General features: G+C 31.9%; 1 protein-coding gene across 2 annotated transcripts; it reads right to left on the bottom strand.

Moving 5' to 3' along the window:
* Positions 1–2384: 2384 nt before the first annotated feature.
* Positions 2385–4887, bottom strand: LOC133682864 (UPF0481 protein At3g47200-like). 2 transcript variants are annotated; one of them, XM_062106406.1, is made up of 2 exons: positions 4766–4887; positions 2385–3982 (listed from the first exon to the last, which is right to left on the bottom strand). In XM_062106406.1, exon 2 carries the CDS (start codon positions 3967–3969, stop codon positions 2650–2652), a length of 1320 nt encoding a protein of 439 aa, XP_061962390.1. In that variant the 5' UTR covers positions 3970–3982; positions 4766–4887; the 3' UTR covers positions 2385–2649. The 2 variants fall into 2 exon arrangements, with proteins under 2 accessions (XP_061962390.1, XP_061962391.1); XM_062106407.1 differs by having other exon boundaries at positions 4772–4859.
* Positions 4888–17498: the final 12611 nt, after the last annotated feature.

A 17498-nucleotide genomic window follows, 5' to 3' on the forward strand; every position in this document is an offset into this window, starting at 1 on the left:
CAAACAGGTTGATCTAAATTTAAAAAAAAATCAAAACAATCTTATTTTAACCAAAAATAAATCATTGGATTTCTTACTCGTGTTTTCTCTAATGTCGACCGAGTTGCAAGTCAATTAGGGTTTTTTATTAGGTTAGATCTGACCAATTCTTTTTCTATTTTTTTTTAAATCTGGATTGGTTCAAATCTAAGCTTGAATGAGTCTCGTTTAGTATCTATTAAAATTATATTAAGATAAATTATTCAATACACACGAGACAATTAGGTTCAATTAATATTCTCCAACATACTAAATGATACATTAAGATTTGTATAAATAACTTGTTTTTTTTATTGGATCAGAAATATGAATTTAATCTCTGAGTGAGAAAGTTGACGATTGTTCAATAAAAAGAAAAGGAAAAGAAATATAATGTCACTTACTATCTAGAGTCTAGACTCTGCACCCTAATCCTTCGAAGATATAGTATATAAAGGCATATTCCCGTTTCAAAAGTCGCTAATAAAACTAGGTTAGGTAGTTCGGCTTATTTAAAGGTGGAGCTGGCGAGTCACTATGTGGGATAGGATTGGCTACTTTATTTTTATTTTATTTTTATTTTATTTAAAGACACTACGGAATGGACCACTTGAGATTTGATAAAACATATTGGTTTAATGTAGTGTTTAATTTTTAAAATATTTTTTATTTAAAAATATATTAAAATAATATTTATTTTATTTTAAAAAAAATTTGATATCAACACATTAAACCAATTTAAAAACATAAAAAAAATTAAATTAAAAAATTTTAACCACTAATGAAAGCATCATAAAATCAATGCTTTAGGAATTTCCTGAAAATAAAAAAAAACATTGGAAAAACAAACGGGTTTATTAGCTTTTCTTTTTTTCTTTTCGTATTTGCTGGCTTAACTTATCTTCTTATCTTTAAAAATCAAATGATGCGTGGAAATATGTTTCTACTTTTTACATTTTTTTTATATGAATAATAACAACAACAATAATAATAATAATAATATTTTATTTATCTTTTTAAAATTATTAATTATTTTTTTATAATAAATTAAAAATATTAATTTGGTTAATTCATATTTTAAAAAAAAATATTGTTCACCCTAATATCTATGCAAGATTATCCATTTGTTTTTGAAAACCAAAATTAGCACCATCATTTCAAAGAATTAAAGAGAATAGTAAGATTAGGTGTCACGTAACGTGTGACGTCCCAATCTCTTGGTGGTATTTTTTATTCCAATTAATTATAGTTTCTTGCTGTAATCTAGAAAACTACCATTTACCTTTTCAAATTTAATGAAATGACCAAATTAACTTTGTATATTATCTCCATGATAAGCTAATTATCTATAAAAACCTATCACTTAATTTGTACTGGTTTGAGTCGATACCAATCGGTCAATCGGGTGAAGATGAAATTGTAATTTTTGGCTAAAAAACCTCTCTATCAGCTTTCGAGGTTTTGTCATTTTTCTTCCTAATAAATACAGATAAAGAAAACCATGGAACCCCGGGACCCATGAATAGGTTGTCTGTACATTGTAATCTTAATTACCCCCGCAAGTTAAATATTGCAATCATGCATTCGTTTTTCACAGCAACACATGAAAAGAATGGCCTCAGTAGATAGGCCTCAGTAGATAAGGACTTGAAATGGGTAAAGACATTGAAGATGGAAGAAGTAGGGCCTCTTCTTAAAGTGAGGTGGTCCGACTTTTAGCTGGCTACTTGTCATAAAACGCAAGGGAAAGAAACATGAAAGGTAAAGAACAAGAACTTTCTCCGGTGCCTTTGGGATGCATTTTCTGTAAAATTGGGGACGAGAGATGGTAAAATATCTCGACATAGTTTTGATATCTTGACTCTATCAGCTCTTGTAATTCAAAAACTCGGCGCCTGAAACGGACGACAGATGTACGGATCATCGAACTCAGTAGGCAGTAACGTGATCATATGTTTCGAAATATTACGTATAAATCAGATTGCCCATTGAACTCGGTGTTTCTCGAACATCAGGTTCAGTGTTGTATTGTAGCCCATAGAGGTCTGTTTGCTTTTTTAACACAAAACAATCAAGAAACCAACGAACGAGAGCTTGTGAAAGTGCATTGTAATTTGTCGTATATTTTATATAAGAGTTCATTGATTGATCACCTAAACTGACACCTCCATTAAAGTATAGCTGCCCCACTTCAGATCCTACCCTGTTCTGTGATCTTTCTCAGGCCAGGTGGTTAGCACCATTTTGTTTTTGTCCACGCAACTAGAAGAAAAGGAAGAAAAAGACGAGCAAACATTTTACGTACATGTTTTATTTAATGGCGATAAAGATGTGGAAATGATGCAAACCGCAATTCACTGACATCCTTGTTAATGAAAACCTTCAAGTTCAATAATAGTTGTTGTTGCCTTACAACAGGAATGACAAGATTTATTAACTTCAAGGGAAACTAAAATTCTACAGGCACGGCCACATACACAACAGCAGGAGCGACACAGTGAGTCATAGAGGGATACAAATTTATTTAGAGGAAAGCCAACAAGAAGCTTGTAGCTCAACTAGCATCCATGTCTTCTTCTTTTATAGTGATGTCGAGTTCGAGCCTTTTCTTTATAGCAAAAACATAGAATACTAGCGGAGAAACAATAGGATAAACCGCGTCACGGTGATGGCTAGGATGATTAATCCAATAACAGTTCCAGTACCAATCCAAACATTGTGGAAATACACACTAACCAAGTATGCCTTGTTTTTGTTCCAAGAGCTGTCGTAGTAATCATTCAGCAGTTGGGAGAGAGCATCATAACCAGAAGTAACTTCTACTATTTCTAGGCAAAGTTTGTTAATAAGCTCCGCCACAGCTTTACTGTCACCAAGCCTGCTAACAATAACCTTATTTTCAATGAGCAAATCCACATCCTTTTCAACGTCCACAAGAAAATCCAATAGCTTAACATAACGGCAGATAAACTCTTCTGTTGGATAATGACACTGTTCCAAGGCCATGAGGTTTCGGAAGAGACATTCGGTGCTGTTGTCGATTTCAAGTGGTGGCATATGTAACTCACCTTTCTTGACTGTATTCTCAGTTTCCTTCCAGGCTCTTATGTCAAGCAAGCATTCATCCGGCAATGCCTTGAACTTAATTCCTGCTTGGTGCAGCATGGTTGCGCTGTAAAGATTTTTAATTTGCTTTCCATCTGGTGATTCTAACTGCGGGTGCTTGAAGGATAGAAAATGTCTTACCAAATCAGTGAAATGCAACACTTTATAAGGCTTGGTTTTGTTCTTACCGTACTTCTCAAAGTAGCGGCAGGAAAGGTCCAGAAAAGAACGATAATCGGGCTTTGTTTCCTCGATGGCAAGGCTGTATAATTTCTCGAGAAAGAAGAATGGAAGCTGATTTTCAAGCAATATCAAGTCCCGTTGAATCGCAGCTCTCAGCCAGGGTTTGCCTATGATGAAATCATCTTGATATCGTTGGTTATCGCGCATATCTTCTTCATTCTTCAAGAAGAGCTCGAAGATGAACACTGCATCAAACAGAATCATCTTCACAAACTGATCTCTAGAAAAATCAAAGGTATTAGCTGCATAACGGCGTTTGATGTCATCTTCAAGATCTTCAATGGTTTTCCAAAGTACTTTCAAAGACTCCTTTGTTTTCCCTCGCAATCTCTTACAGAATTCTTTCAGATATCTTTGTTTCTGAATTTCCATAGGCATCAGTTTTTCACTACCATGGTGAAAAGGACCTATAGAAATTACCCGAGGAGTGTAGCAAGCTCTGTTTGAATCGCAAAGTGCAGCTGGAGCTTTGTAGATACATTCCTCTGGTCGAAAGGTAGTCTCCAAGTCCTTTGGAATTAAGTCCTCTGGAATTTCAATTGCAATATCTTTGCATGGTTTTTCATTATGATTTATAGAGTTTGATAATTCATTTTCTTCCATTTGTGGAAGTTTTCTGCTCGCATGACAAATAAAACAAGAGTCACCACTAGCTATAAAATTAACTTCTCAAAATAATTCTATGCATACTCACTAGCAAAAACTTTCATGGCATCTCAAAACATCGAATTCTATATATAAATTATACTCCGGTCTATAAGTCAATACTATGCAAAACATCAAATTTATCAGGAGTCTGGCTTTCATGACATCTCAAACTTTTTATCGCGGTGGTTCGTTTGGAGCAACTAGTTGCTTGCTCGGTTTCTTCTACTAACCAAACAAGCCAAATTAGATTTTCTAGTAAAATACACGGTTCAGGGTTTTAGCATAATGTTCCATATATCATGGATATTGGAGGTTTCTGAACCTAGATATTGTATATGTACAGCCAAGAGTTCTTCCTCAAGCATCATGCAGCTGCCCCAAGTTAGCTAGAAGAAGGAGAAGGTACTAAAACAAACAAGCAGCTAGCAGCCTAGTATTATAGAACTTGGTGTTTTGATCTAGAACAAAAGAACTACAACCAAACTTTAATAGGAATACATGGAGTAATAAAAAAAACTATAACCGAACTTCATCCCTTGCAAAGTAATTAAGTGGGGGAAAGGCGAAAACCCTGACCATTTCAGGGTACAAAGGTGATCGAAGGTTTATTGTTAATGCATACCATGTGAGCTTTGTAACACTGAAATTAATAATTTGGGAGCTTTAAACGTTCTCAGTTGTTGGAACAAAAATAATTAATGAAACAAGGGAGTATGAACAGGAGAAAAAACCAGTGCATGAACCCAAGTACCTTAACCTGAGAAGCAGGAGGCTCTAGATTTCCTCGAAGCTATACTGATACGTTGAACGCAGTCTCTCTCTCTCTCTCTCTCTCTCTCTCTCTGTTTTGTGATGCTCTTCAGTAAGGTAATAGCACTCTTTTATACAGCTATCAGACCTTGGGGGTACAGCGGGTTGACCCCCGGTGACGCATCCATGGTGACGCAACGCTGGTATCAATTCACGCACCATTGATACGATTTTGTTGAATAGGGTTACTGTAAAAATAAAAATAAGAAGTACAAATAACAAGAATTTCACCGAATATCATAAACATAAAAAAAATTAAAATTTATTTTTTAAAAAACAGTTTGTTTCTCTAACCCAAACAAAACCTTGCAAGTCTAATTTGGAATCCTTCTGAATCTACACCAGTTACACCAAGCTAGCCCCTATAAACCTAGTTTTTGGAACCTATTTGTAAAATTCAAGCATAATTTAACGTTTGGATTGAAAGTTAAGAGACATTTTATTAAGTTAGTCATTCCATGCAACATAGACCTTTTCTTGCACTTAGCCTTTTTTTATCGGCCATAATTATCCCTGCAAATCTTTTGTGGTCAATTTTTAATGTTCAAGTTGTTCAAAAAAATAAGAATAATTTTTTGTGGTCAATTTAGAGCATGATGATTTATTACCATAATTATAAGATTTAAGATTTAGGTTATGAATTGAGTGGGTCAACCTTTAGATGACAAAGTTGGCCTTGATTTATTATGTTTTTATTTAGTTTTTATCCTAAACAATATTGTTTCAGAAAAAATTTAAAAAAACTAAAATGATATTGTTTTGGTAAGTTAATGCTTAAGTTTAATAAAATAAATTGAAAAATATATGAACCAATAAAACATAAAAAAAAGTTGTTACTACTAACTAAAAACTAAAGCGAAAAATTAAAAGATTGATGCCTATAAAGATATTTGATCTCATATCTTTAAAAAAAATTATTTAATTATATGAAAAAAATGGATTTTTGTAAAGAAAAAGTAATAATTTAAATTTCATAGGAAAATATAATTATTAGTATAAATCCTCTTTCTCTTATTAATGTATTAAAAATATATGTGTTTTTTCTAGTCATGTTGTTTATTGTATAAAAACTAAGAGCATTTAAAATCAATATAAAAAAAAATTATAACGATTTGAAATAAATATAAAAATATATATATTTTTAATCAAAACTGATCATTTCCCGCATTCTTTTTTTCAATTTCTTTAATCAGAAATAGTTATTTTTAATAAAAACTTATCATACTCTTAAAAGTAATTTTTTATTAAAACAATTATAAAGTGGTGGTTTTGACACAAATGTATTACGAAAATATAAGAATAATAAACTTGAAAAGATTACATAAAAATTATAAAAAAAAATAAAAAAAAAAATAGATATTTCATCTAAATTTTTTTAAAAAAATATGCATATTAAGTTCATATATAATTATTCAAAAACCAATTGATGATATTATCATAAAATAAGCTAATATTCTTTGAAAACAATGGCATAATTGGACAATTATTTAAATATTATATAAATAAGTTTATTTAAAAAGAATTTAATTATAAAATTCAAAGAAAAAACAATGACATTAAAAACAAATGAAGGGTCATGCTCATATGGGGTAGGGAAATAGGTCCATCATCTAGCCCATGTTAAAATCCAAGCATGCCTGGGCCTAAAAGTCCAAGCTTGTACACCGGGTTTTTAATTTTAATTTTTAAAGGGTAAAAGATTTTTTTTTATTGTTTACCCTTTATTTTTTTTTTTTAAATAGACAAATGATCGTCACTTATTTTCCATTTTTTCCATCGTTTGAGGTGTCTTTGATTAACAAAAGATCAATGTCCAAGGTTTTTTTATCTTAAAAATCAAGATTTCAACCTTTTTTCATCCAAAAAATAAAATAAAAGCATTCTAATTGATCTAAAAACTCAAAATTAGATCAAATAAAAAAAATTAAGATCGAATCTACTTTTTTCATTGTTACTGAAGGTGAAGACCACATTTATTGAGCTCATCTATCAAAGTTGAAGTCACAAACATCAAAATCAAAAATATTAGTGTTTGGAATCCAACCTTGAGAGCTTTTCTCTCCTATCTCGAAATATAAGGACTAAAACATAAAAAAATGAAGTTTGGAAGCTAAACAAAAAATCCAAAAATAGAATGGACCAAGTATAAATAATTAAAATGTAAATTTATGCATATATTGAACAGTATTGATGGGGAAAGGTAGTTGATTTTTATCGATATCAATTTTAATCCTTGTTTTTTTAATATTATTCTTATAACTAAGAATAAGAATTATATGATGTAAAATTGACCTATCATTTAACCCCGAAACAATCTCTTATTGCTCGGATGCGTGATAACATGTAGGACAAAAATATTATAACTTTTGATGGTGAAGTTAAAAAAAAAGTGAAGATTGATGACCAAATTTGAATGAATAAAAACTTGAGAGACCACGATTTTTCACAACAAAACTAAAATTGTGGCTGCTAGACAATAAAAATTGAATCTTATTTGTACTGATAATGAAGTGGACTCAAAACAGCGACCAGCAGACTAAATATCTCGAGCTGAGTGGGGCTTGGTTCGAAAAACATGCATTTCACTTCACTAATAATTCATGGACAGCTCTTTCCTTTAGTCACACTTGTCTGGGTCCAGCTGGGCACTCGTCCCAAGAAAAAAAAAATGAAGGAAAGGAAGGGGTTAGACAGGGAAAGCAAAAGGAAAAGGATAAGGATGAAGGTGTTCTTGTGGAGCATAAAAAAGCGACCTTTTGACTATGCTACAGGGGGTTGCCTTGACCGAGAGGGACAAATGAAAGAAATTATTGGCGTTTTTAGTTGGATGATTGCAAAGCCAATTGATGCCTGATATAATGAAATCTGATTTGATGAAGTTTGAATGGCTAGTTCTGAAATTACTGGCGTTTTTTCTTTTTTCTTTTTTTATCTAAACCCCTATGTTTAAAAATTCACTAAATATGATTAATCTATTCAACTAAATATGATTAATCTAATTGAGTCAGATCAGTCCACTAAAAAAATAAAAATTTTTCATTTATTTTATTTATAAGACTCCAAAATGTTTTGAAAAAAAATAAATATCGAGCTACTTGAATCAACCACTATTAGAATCAACCACTATTAGTATTTCATTCATCATACACTTAAAATAGATATCTAGAAATAAATAATAAATAAAGGGTTTAGATTAATTTACAAGTGACTTTCACGTATTAGAGTTTTTTAATGAATAAACATATAATATTTGATAAAAGAATCTGATTTTAAATAATAAATGGGTTAATATTCCCAGAGGTTTAAGCTATTTAGCCAAAAAGAAATCATAAATATCTAACTGTATTTATCACTGTGGTGACAAAACAAAAATCCGTATGTGGTTAGGTTGACTGGTAGTTGGATTTTAATGGTTCGCTCAACAATCCCAGCACAAGTATATTTATTGCGGTACTGCTCCCTACTCTCTACTACTATATATAATGGTTTGTCTCGCGACTAGGTGCTTATTTGTATTTCAAGCTAAAAAAATTAAATATTGTTTTTATGTTTTTTTTAAACTATAATTTTCACCTTGTATAAAAATAAACCTAGAATTCAAGTGGCTAAGTTTCAAATTAACTTTTTCCTTGCAAAGTAATTTTTAAATTGTTTTTCATGGACAAAATATTAAATTGATATATTTTTATGATTTTAATTTATTAATTAAAAAAATAAAAAATTATATTATTTTAATATATTTTTAATTAAAAACAACAACTCATAATACCTTACCAAACGCAATGATGAACCAAGCTGAGTTTCTGTCTGCCATTATTATACAATTGCTACTCGTCTTGTGCTACAAATTTATAATTCAATTGGTGGAGTTCAAGATTTATCTTTCTCTAGTTTCATGTCCAGGAAAGTTGCAGCCATAATTGTATTTTGTATTTTCTTTCTTGTTTTTTTAATACCGAAATTCGTTGTCCGTTGGATTTGTCGAACTGAACACTGCATTTGTAATACTTGTGCATGTCTAAAAAAACTAGGATTAATTTTTTTTCAATATAAAAAAATATTCTTATGACATTAGTTTTTTTCAAAGAAGTAAAAAAAAATTAAGATTTATGTAATTGAAAGAATCGCATGCACTGTAAGAGTAATAACCCATAAAGAAAATAAAATAAAATACCATGAAATGAATATTTTATATTATATTTAATCATTTAATTTTAAAAAATTTCTTTAAAATAATTTAAATTCAACAAAGGCTAAAAAAACTCAAGATAACCCGTGTTATTTTTAAAATGACTAAAAAATTATATAGAAAGTAATAAAAGAAGAAGAAGCAAAACAATGTTGAATGATGAAAAAAGAAAGTCTATGTGAACCTCTTAAACCCTAGTTAATCTCTCAAACTTACAATACATTAAATTGTAGACCCGGACTTATTCAAGAAGACTCAACACCTGACCAGTTTAATATTGAATAATAAAATAAATTAATTTAATTCAAAAATAAAATACCATGAAACGAGCATTTAATATTTGTATTTAATCAATTAATTTGATTTGATTCAAAAACAAAAAAATTTTTAAAAAAATTAAATTCAACAAGGGAAAAAAACTCAAGATAGCCCGTGTTATTTTCAAAACAATTAAAAAATCTTATAGAAAACATAAAGAAGAAGAAATAAAACAATGTTAGAAGATGAAACAAAATAAAAGATCTTAAAAAAAACATTTAGGTGAGCCTCTTAAATCCAGGTTAGTTTCTTGAACCTGTAATTTGTTAAATTCTAGACCTGGGCTTATACAAGAAGACTAACACTTGATCAGTTTAATATCGAATAATAAAATAAATTAATTTTATTTAATAAAAAAATAAAATTCTTTTTTAAAAAAGCTAAAGTTAACAGGCCGGAAAAAAACTTAAGGTAACTAATGTTATTTTCAAAACAAAACGACCAAAAAAATCTTATAGAAAGCAAAAAAAAAATATTAGAGGATGAAACAAAAAAAATGTTTAAAAATGACAAAAAAAAAATGAACTTGGGTTAATCTCTCAAACTTGTAATCTATTAAAATCTAGATAAAAGCTCAACCAAAAAATTAAACAATCGACCAATTACATGTTGAATAAAACTTTTCTCATAAAAGAAATAGCAATAATAAAAAGAGGATTATATTTGAATGGGAAAACACTCAAAAAGAATGAAATTATATATATATATATATATATATATATTAAAGACAATTTTAAAAATCATCTTCTATAAAAACCAACAACAGTTAAAAGAATGAAGATCAAATATGACAAATAAAAAAATTTATAGAGATTAAATTGAAAAAAAAATTAATTTTATAAATTATTCAAAATAAAATAAATAATAATCTTAAAAAAATAAAATTTAAATGCCGGCATGAAAATCAAAGGAAAAAAATTGTCACACATGCCAAGCCAGGAACAATTAGACCATATACACCACCTAATCATGGAAGGGTTGCCACCTAATCATGCAAGGGTTGCCAAGATACTTTGGTCGCCGCCTCAGAAGCATGCATTCGACCACCGGACGGTGCCAAACATATTATTTGAAAGTTGGGCTACTATCCACGTGCCCTCAATCTTTTTTTATTTTTTTTATTTAGCAAATAACAATATTGCCTCTAATGAAACCAAGTATAACAAAATAACCAAATGTAAAAGACTAAAGTAACCGTAAACTAAAGGGCAAGATTTTTAAAAAATTTAAAGGGTAATGAAATAATTTAATTATATTTAAATTAAGAAAAGGACCAAAAAATCCATGAATGTTGTTTTCTTTTTTTAGCACCCAGTGTTAAATTATTAATTTTACTATTTAAAAAAATCTAAATAGACAATAAAGTCCCTAGACCAGTTAATCAAGACCACTTAATATATATCTAGTTTAATTGTATTTTTTTTATTTTCTATGATAATTTCCAGTGATTTTAAAAAAGACATATTATAACATGTTTTTTCAGTATTTATTAAATTTATCTATTTTTAAAAGGAATTTTATTTTTTTATTAAATTAAATTAATTGATTGAATATAAACATTAGATGTTTGTTTCATAGTACTTTATTTTGTTTGCTTTGTAGGTTGTTACTTTGATGGTGCATGCAATTTGTTTCAATTACTCAGACCAACTCAGTGAGTCAATCTAGACCTCTTTTTTCATTTGGTTTTTATTTAATTGAAGATTGAACTCTATTTTCTTTTCACTTTCTATGGGATTTTTAGTGATTTTAAAAATAATACGGGTTATCTTAGGGTTTTTTTTGTCTTTATTGAATTTAGTTTTTTCGAAAGGAATTTTTTAAAAATTAAAAAAAAAGGAATATATATATTCACTTAATATCTATAACATTGTTGATTCAGGTCAACGTAAAAATAAAAAATAATTATTATCATAGTTTTAAAACCAGACAAGAAGGTCAACCCAGGTCGCGGCAAGGCCCGAGTCATGGATCAAGCTGACCATTAACCGGGTTAACATAAGAATAAAAGTGGTTGTTATCATAGTTTCAAAACCCTACTTGAAGGTCTATCCGGGGCTAGGCTCCGGTCTCGGGTAGGGTTGATCAGTGACTTGGATCAATGTAAGGGTAAAAATAATTATTATCATAGTTTTAAAACCTGACTCGGGGTCAGGCTCAGGTTAACCATTGACCCACATTAACGTAAGGATAAAAGATAGCTAGTATCATATTTTTAAAACCCTACTCGGGGGTCGACCTGCGGCTAGTTATATGTCAGATTAATCATTGACTCAAGTCAATATAATGATAAAAATATTTATTATTATAATTTTAAAACCCGACTAAAGGATCGACCCAAGGCAAGACCCAGATCAAAAGTTGGAGGGTCAACCCCGGTTGATCAAGATTAACGTAAGGATAAATGTTATTATTATAGTTTTACAATCCAACTTAGAGGTCGGCCTAAGGTAAGGCTTGAGTCACTCGTCTAGAGGGTCAACTCGGGTTGATCCAAGTCAATGTATGGATAAAAATGATTATTATCATAGTTTAAAACCTAACTTGAGGGTCAACTCGGGATAAGGGTCGGGTCACGGAACAAGAGGGTCAACCATGTTAATCCAAATTAAAAAAAAATCAAAACAACCTTATTTTAACCAAAAAAAATATTGATTTAACCAAAAAAAATCAATGCATTTTTTACCCGTGTTTTATCTCAGGTCAACCGAGTTGCTAGCCGATTTGGGTTTTTTACTAGATTATGTCTAATCAATCCTTCTTCTATTTTTTTTTAAATATAAACGGGTCCAGACCTCGGCTTGATTGAGTCTTATTCAATATTTACCAAAATTAAAATAAAAAAAATTATTCAATACAGTTCAAAGCACATCAAATTATACTAATGAAATTAATTTTATTGGTAATTCTGTTAATATAAATTACACGATATTATTATTTTTTCTTTGTTTTAATTATTTTTTTAATTATTGTAACTCTCTCCATATATTTTGAGAGAATATTTTTATTAGTAAAATTCATTATAATTTAACAATAAAAATATTGAATTGATATTTCTATTTTTATTTAATAATGTTCTGGCAGTGTACTATCTAGACCCTAATCCTTCGAAGATATGTATATAAAGACATTCCTGTTTCAAAAGTTGCTAATAAAACTAGGTGAGGTAGTTTGGCTTATTTTAAAGGTGGAGCTGGAGAGTCACTGTCTTGGATAGGTTTTTTATTAAAGATTCAATTGCTAACTGTTATTTGTTTTTTAAAATATTTTTTATTTAAAAATATATTAAAATATTTATTTTATTTTTAAAAAATTATTTTTTACATCAAACATCAAACAATTTGAAAATTAAAAAAATAATTTAAAGTAAAGAAAACAATTTTAAAAAAATTATTTTTTAAAAAAAATACTTTTCAAACGTAAAAGAAACGATTTTCAAGATTAAAAAATTTTAAACACTAATAAAGGGATTATAAAAACAATGCTTTAGGAATTTCCAGAAAAAAAAAACGTTGGAAAAAGAATGCTAGAAACCAAAACCTAGAGGGTTTATTAGCTTTTCTTTTCTTCTTTTCATATTTGCTGGCTTAACTTATCTGCTTATCTTTAAAAATCAAATGATACGAAGAAATATGTTTCTACTTTTTACATTTTTTGAATTTTATTAATATATGAATAACAACAACAATAAAAATAATAACAAAAATATTATATCCATCTTTTTAAAATTGGTAATTATTTTTTTATAATAAATTAAAAATATGAATTTGGTTAATTAATATTTTTTTAAAAAATATTGTTCACCCTAATATCTATGCAAGATTATCCATTTGTTTTTGAAAACCAAAATTAGCACCATGATTTCAAAGAATTAAAGAGAATTGTAAAATTAGGTGTCACGTAACGTTATCAAGGAATCTGATGAGATTAACTCTTTGCCAATTCATCCGCAACTGGTACCATGATAAGTGTCAGATTTTGTGCTTTTCGTAATCATAGGATTAGTTTGAAATATTGTTATTAATTCTGATTGTAATTATCTTTCCGTTACACATATTTGAACTCCTGCAATTAAGGTTCCTAGACTGTATAAATGTTACAACAGATGAATAAGAAAAAGTGTGTTGCATTACATAATATTGCAGTGTTAAAGTTTCTTTATGGTATCAGAGCTGAAAAATCTCTAACGAGTATTCATTCCTTCTACTATTCTTCTACTGCTTCCTGCAAATGGCAACTACCACTGCACCTTCCACCGATTCAACACATTCACCCATTATCACAATCAATGCTGCCACAACCATCAATGAAAAACTCATTCCCTCTACCTTTCCTCAGTGGCGTGCTCAATTTGAAGCCTTGCTCATTGGTTATGATCTTATTGATTTTGTAACAGGTACACACAAATGTCCTGCTATTGATGCACAAAACTTCACTGCATCCAAAGCTGCGAATTCCCACTGGATTCGCCAAGATAAACTTATTCTACATGCTATTCTTGCCTCCACCTCCACCACTATTACCCCTCTCCTCTCTGCCTACAAAACATCAAATGAAGCTTGGACAGCACTTACCTGTTTGTATGTAGGCAAATCTAGAACGCGTGTGATGCAGCTTAAGGAAGACTTGACCTTGAGCACTCGTGGGTCTCGTTCAGTTACTGAATTCCTTCAAGGAATTAAAGTAATTGCTGATGAACTAGCTGTCATCGATCATCCCGTTTCAGACGATGATCTAACTCTATATATACTCAATGGATTGGGTATTGAATTTAGAGAAATTGCGGCACCCATTCGTGCCCGTGAAACGTCTCTGAAATTTGAAGAAATTCATGATCTTCTTGTTAGTCATGAGAATTATCTTCGGTGGCTGGAGCAACAATCTGCAAATTCATTTGTTCCCACTGCTAATTATTCTAATCGTTGGACCCCTCAGTTGCCTTCCAATTCTAGACAGTCCAAATGGCGTCCCCCAGTTTCTTCTTCTACTCCACGTGGACATAATGGGACTCATAGAAATGGGTCTTTCAATTCGGGTCACAGGAGGTTTAAACCAAAATGTCAATGGTGTGATCAACTGGGTCATACAGCAAAACAATGCCCAAAAATGCCTGCTTCTGATTTCTCTGCAAATTGTGCAGCTTCTTCCCAACCCAAAAATCACAAGTGGCTAGTTGACTCAGCTGCATCTCACAATATGACCACTGATCTCTCCAATTTGACGATTAATTCTGAATATGATGGTACTGATGAAGTGGTAATTGGGGATGGATCAGGTTTGCCTGTGTCTCATATTGGGTCGTTATCTCTAAAAACATCCAATCATGTCTTTCATTTACGTGAAACTCTTTGCGTTCCAACCATTCATAAAAATCTTATATATGTTCATCATTTTACCAAGCATAACAATGTTTACATTGAATTTCATCCTACTTATTTTTTGGTGAAGGATCGGATCACGGGGGCGCTCATACTCAAGGGCGAATGTGAAGATGGAGTGTACCCATTTCCAAAGCAGCTACCATCCATTAAGACAAATATTATTGCCTATGTTCATGAACGTTCAACATTTGATGGATGGCACAAACGTCTTGGGCATCCATCACCCAAATTGGTTAATCATCTCATTCATGCTTTTTCTTTACCCACCAATAAAACTAGCAGTTCTTCTTTGTGTACGTCATGCTCTCAAAACAAAGCTCATCGTCAATCATTTAGTACTCATGGTCTTACCAGCACTACTCCACTTGAACTGATTTACACGGATGTTTGGGGCCCATCTCATGATCTTGGAATTAATGGATTTAAATATTATGTTATTTTTGTTGACCATTATACCAAATATATTTGGCTTTATCCCATGACTCATAAATCCAATGTTCAAACTATATTTCCCCAATTTCGCAATCTTGTGGAAAATCGTTTCAACACAAAAATAAAAAGTCTTTATTCTGATAATGGTGGGGAATATGTTGGTCTCAAAAATTATCTTTCAGTTCATAGCATTAGTCACTACACTATTGCCCCTCACACTCCTCAACAAAATGGTATGTCTGAAAGGCGACATCGCCATCTCGTTGAAACTGGTCTTACCTTGCTCACCGATGCTCACATGCCTCTAAAATACTGGCCTTATGCATTTCAAACTGCTGCCTATCTTATCAATCGCATGCCCACTGCCACCTTGAATAATCAGTCTCCATTTGAAAAATTATTCAATCACAGACCCAACTATCTCAAACTCAAACAATTTGGTTGCCTCTGTTACCCATTAACCCGACCATACAATAAACACAAACTTGAGCCGAAATTAAAATCATGTATATTCATGGGTTACAGCTTATCCCAAAATGCTTATTTGTGCTTTGAGCAAACTACCAAAAAAATATTTACATCCCGCAACGTCATTTTTCATGAGAGCACTTTCCCCTTTCAACAGCCCGGTCACAACAGTGATCCTTCTTCTCTATCAGTTAAGCAGTGCTCTTCTGTGCCCATCACATTATCCAAGCTCTCGTTTGATTCACCCAGTCCCAGCACTTCTCTGGATGTGGGTACTGAAGTCTTGCAATCGCTTGAGCGTGGGTTGTCCTCTGCATCGTCTCCTCTCCAGGTAAGTAATTCCCCTTCCCCTCTGTCTTTAAATCCCAGTCCATCCATTGAATTCTCTGCTCCCATTGTTCCTGCAAATGCTGATGTGAGAATGCACCGTATAACTACTAGGTCCATGAATGACATTTATAAACCTAAGAAATCCTTCCTTGTTACTAAACATCCCATTCCATCATCCTTAGAACCCACGACTATCATTGCTGCACTCACTGATTCTAGATGGCGTGAGGCCACGTCTTCCGAATTAACTGCTTTAATGCGTCATAATACCTGGCAATTGGTGCCTCCTCCAACTGATTGTAATATTATTGGTTGTAAAAGGGTATTTCGGGTGAAACGGCATGCTAATGGGTCTGTTGATCGGTTCAAAGCCAGACTAGTGGCCAAAGGGTTCAATCAGCGACCTGGACTGGATTACAAAGAAACATTTAGTCATGTTGTTAAGTCGGTCACTATACGCACTGTTTTGACTATCGCTGTGATGCAGGGTTGGACCTTGCGACAGTTGGATGTTAATAATGCATTCCTTCATGGTCATCTCACTGAAACAGTCTATATGAAACAACCTCCTAGCTTCAGGAATGTTGAACATCCTGATTATATTTGTTGCCTAACCAAGGCTATCTATGGCCTAAAACAGGCACCCCGTGCCTGGTATTCTACCCTTAAGCATGCTCTGACAGAATTTGGTTTTCTAAATTCTAAATCCGATTCATCTCTGTTTGTGTTTCATAGTGGTTCTACACTTGCCTATTGCCTAGTATATGTTGATGATCTAATTATCACAGGCAATAACACCACTTTTGTTGCAAGTATTGTTGATCATCTTGGCAAGAAATTTTCCATCAAAGACTTGGGGGCATTGCATTTTTTTCTTGGTGTTGAGGTCATTCCTACTGCAGCTGGCTTATTTCTATCTCAGCACAAATATATCCGAGACTTACTTGCCACAACCAGTATGGATGGTGCTCGCGATGTTGCCACACCTCTCTCATCTTCAGTTCCTTTACAATTGGATGATGGTTCTTCATCTGTTGACTCTACTGAATATTGTCAAGTTATTGGAGCTTTGCAATACTTGTCCCTCACACGTCCTGATATCAGTTTTGTTGTTAATAAACTATCTCAGTTTATGCATCATCCCAAGCAAACTCATTGGACAGCTACAAAAAGACTATTGCGTTATCTGAAGAACACAATCTTTCATGGAGTTACTATCAGCAACACATCAAGCAGCATATTAACTTGCTTCTCGGATGCTGATTGGGCTGGCAGTCTAGATGACGGGAAATCTACTTCAGCTTATCTGTTATTTCTTGGTAACACACCAATTTCATGGAGTTCTAAAAAGCAAAGTGTTATAGCACGATCGTCAACTGAAGCTGAATATAGGACCTTGGCAATGGCTGCTGCTGAGAGTGTGTGGCTACTATCTCTACTTCAAGAACTTAAGTTTTGTCTATCACAACCACCGCTGCTCCTATGTGATAATTTGGGAGCAACACACCTAAGTTTCAATCATGTCCAGCACTCCAGGATGAAACATATACAGATTG

This window comes from Populus nigra, chromosome 2 (assembly GCF_951802175.1).
Source record: "Populus nigra chromosome 2, ddPopNigr1.1, whole genome shotgun sequence".
NCBI lineage: Eukaryota > Viridiplantae > Streptophyta > Magnoliopsida > Malpighiales > Salicaceae > Populus > Populus nigra.

Bases quoted from the DNA above. Each gene is read 5' to 3' on its own strand.
- LOC133682864 (XM_062106406.1), bottom strand. From the start codon at position 3,969: ATGGAAGAAAATGAATTATCAAACTCTATAAATCATAATGAAAAACCA.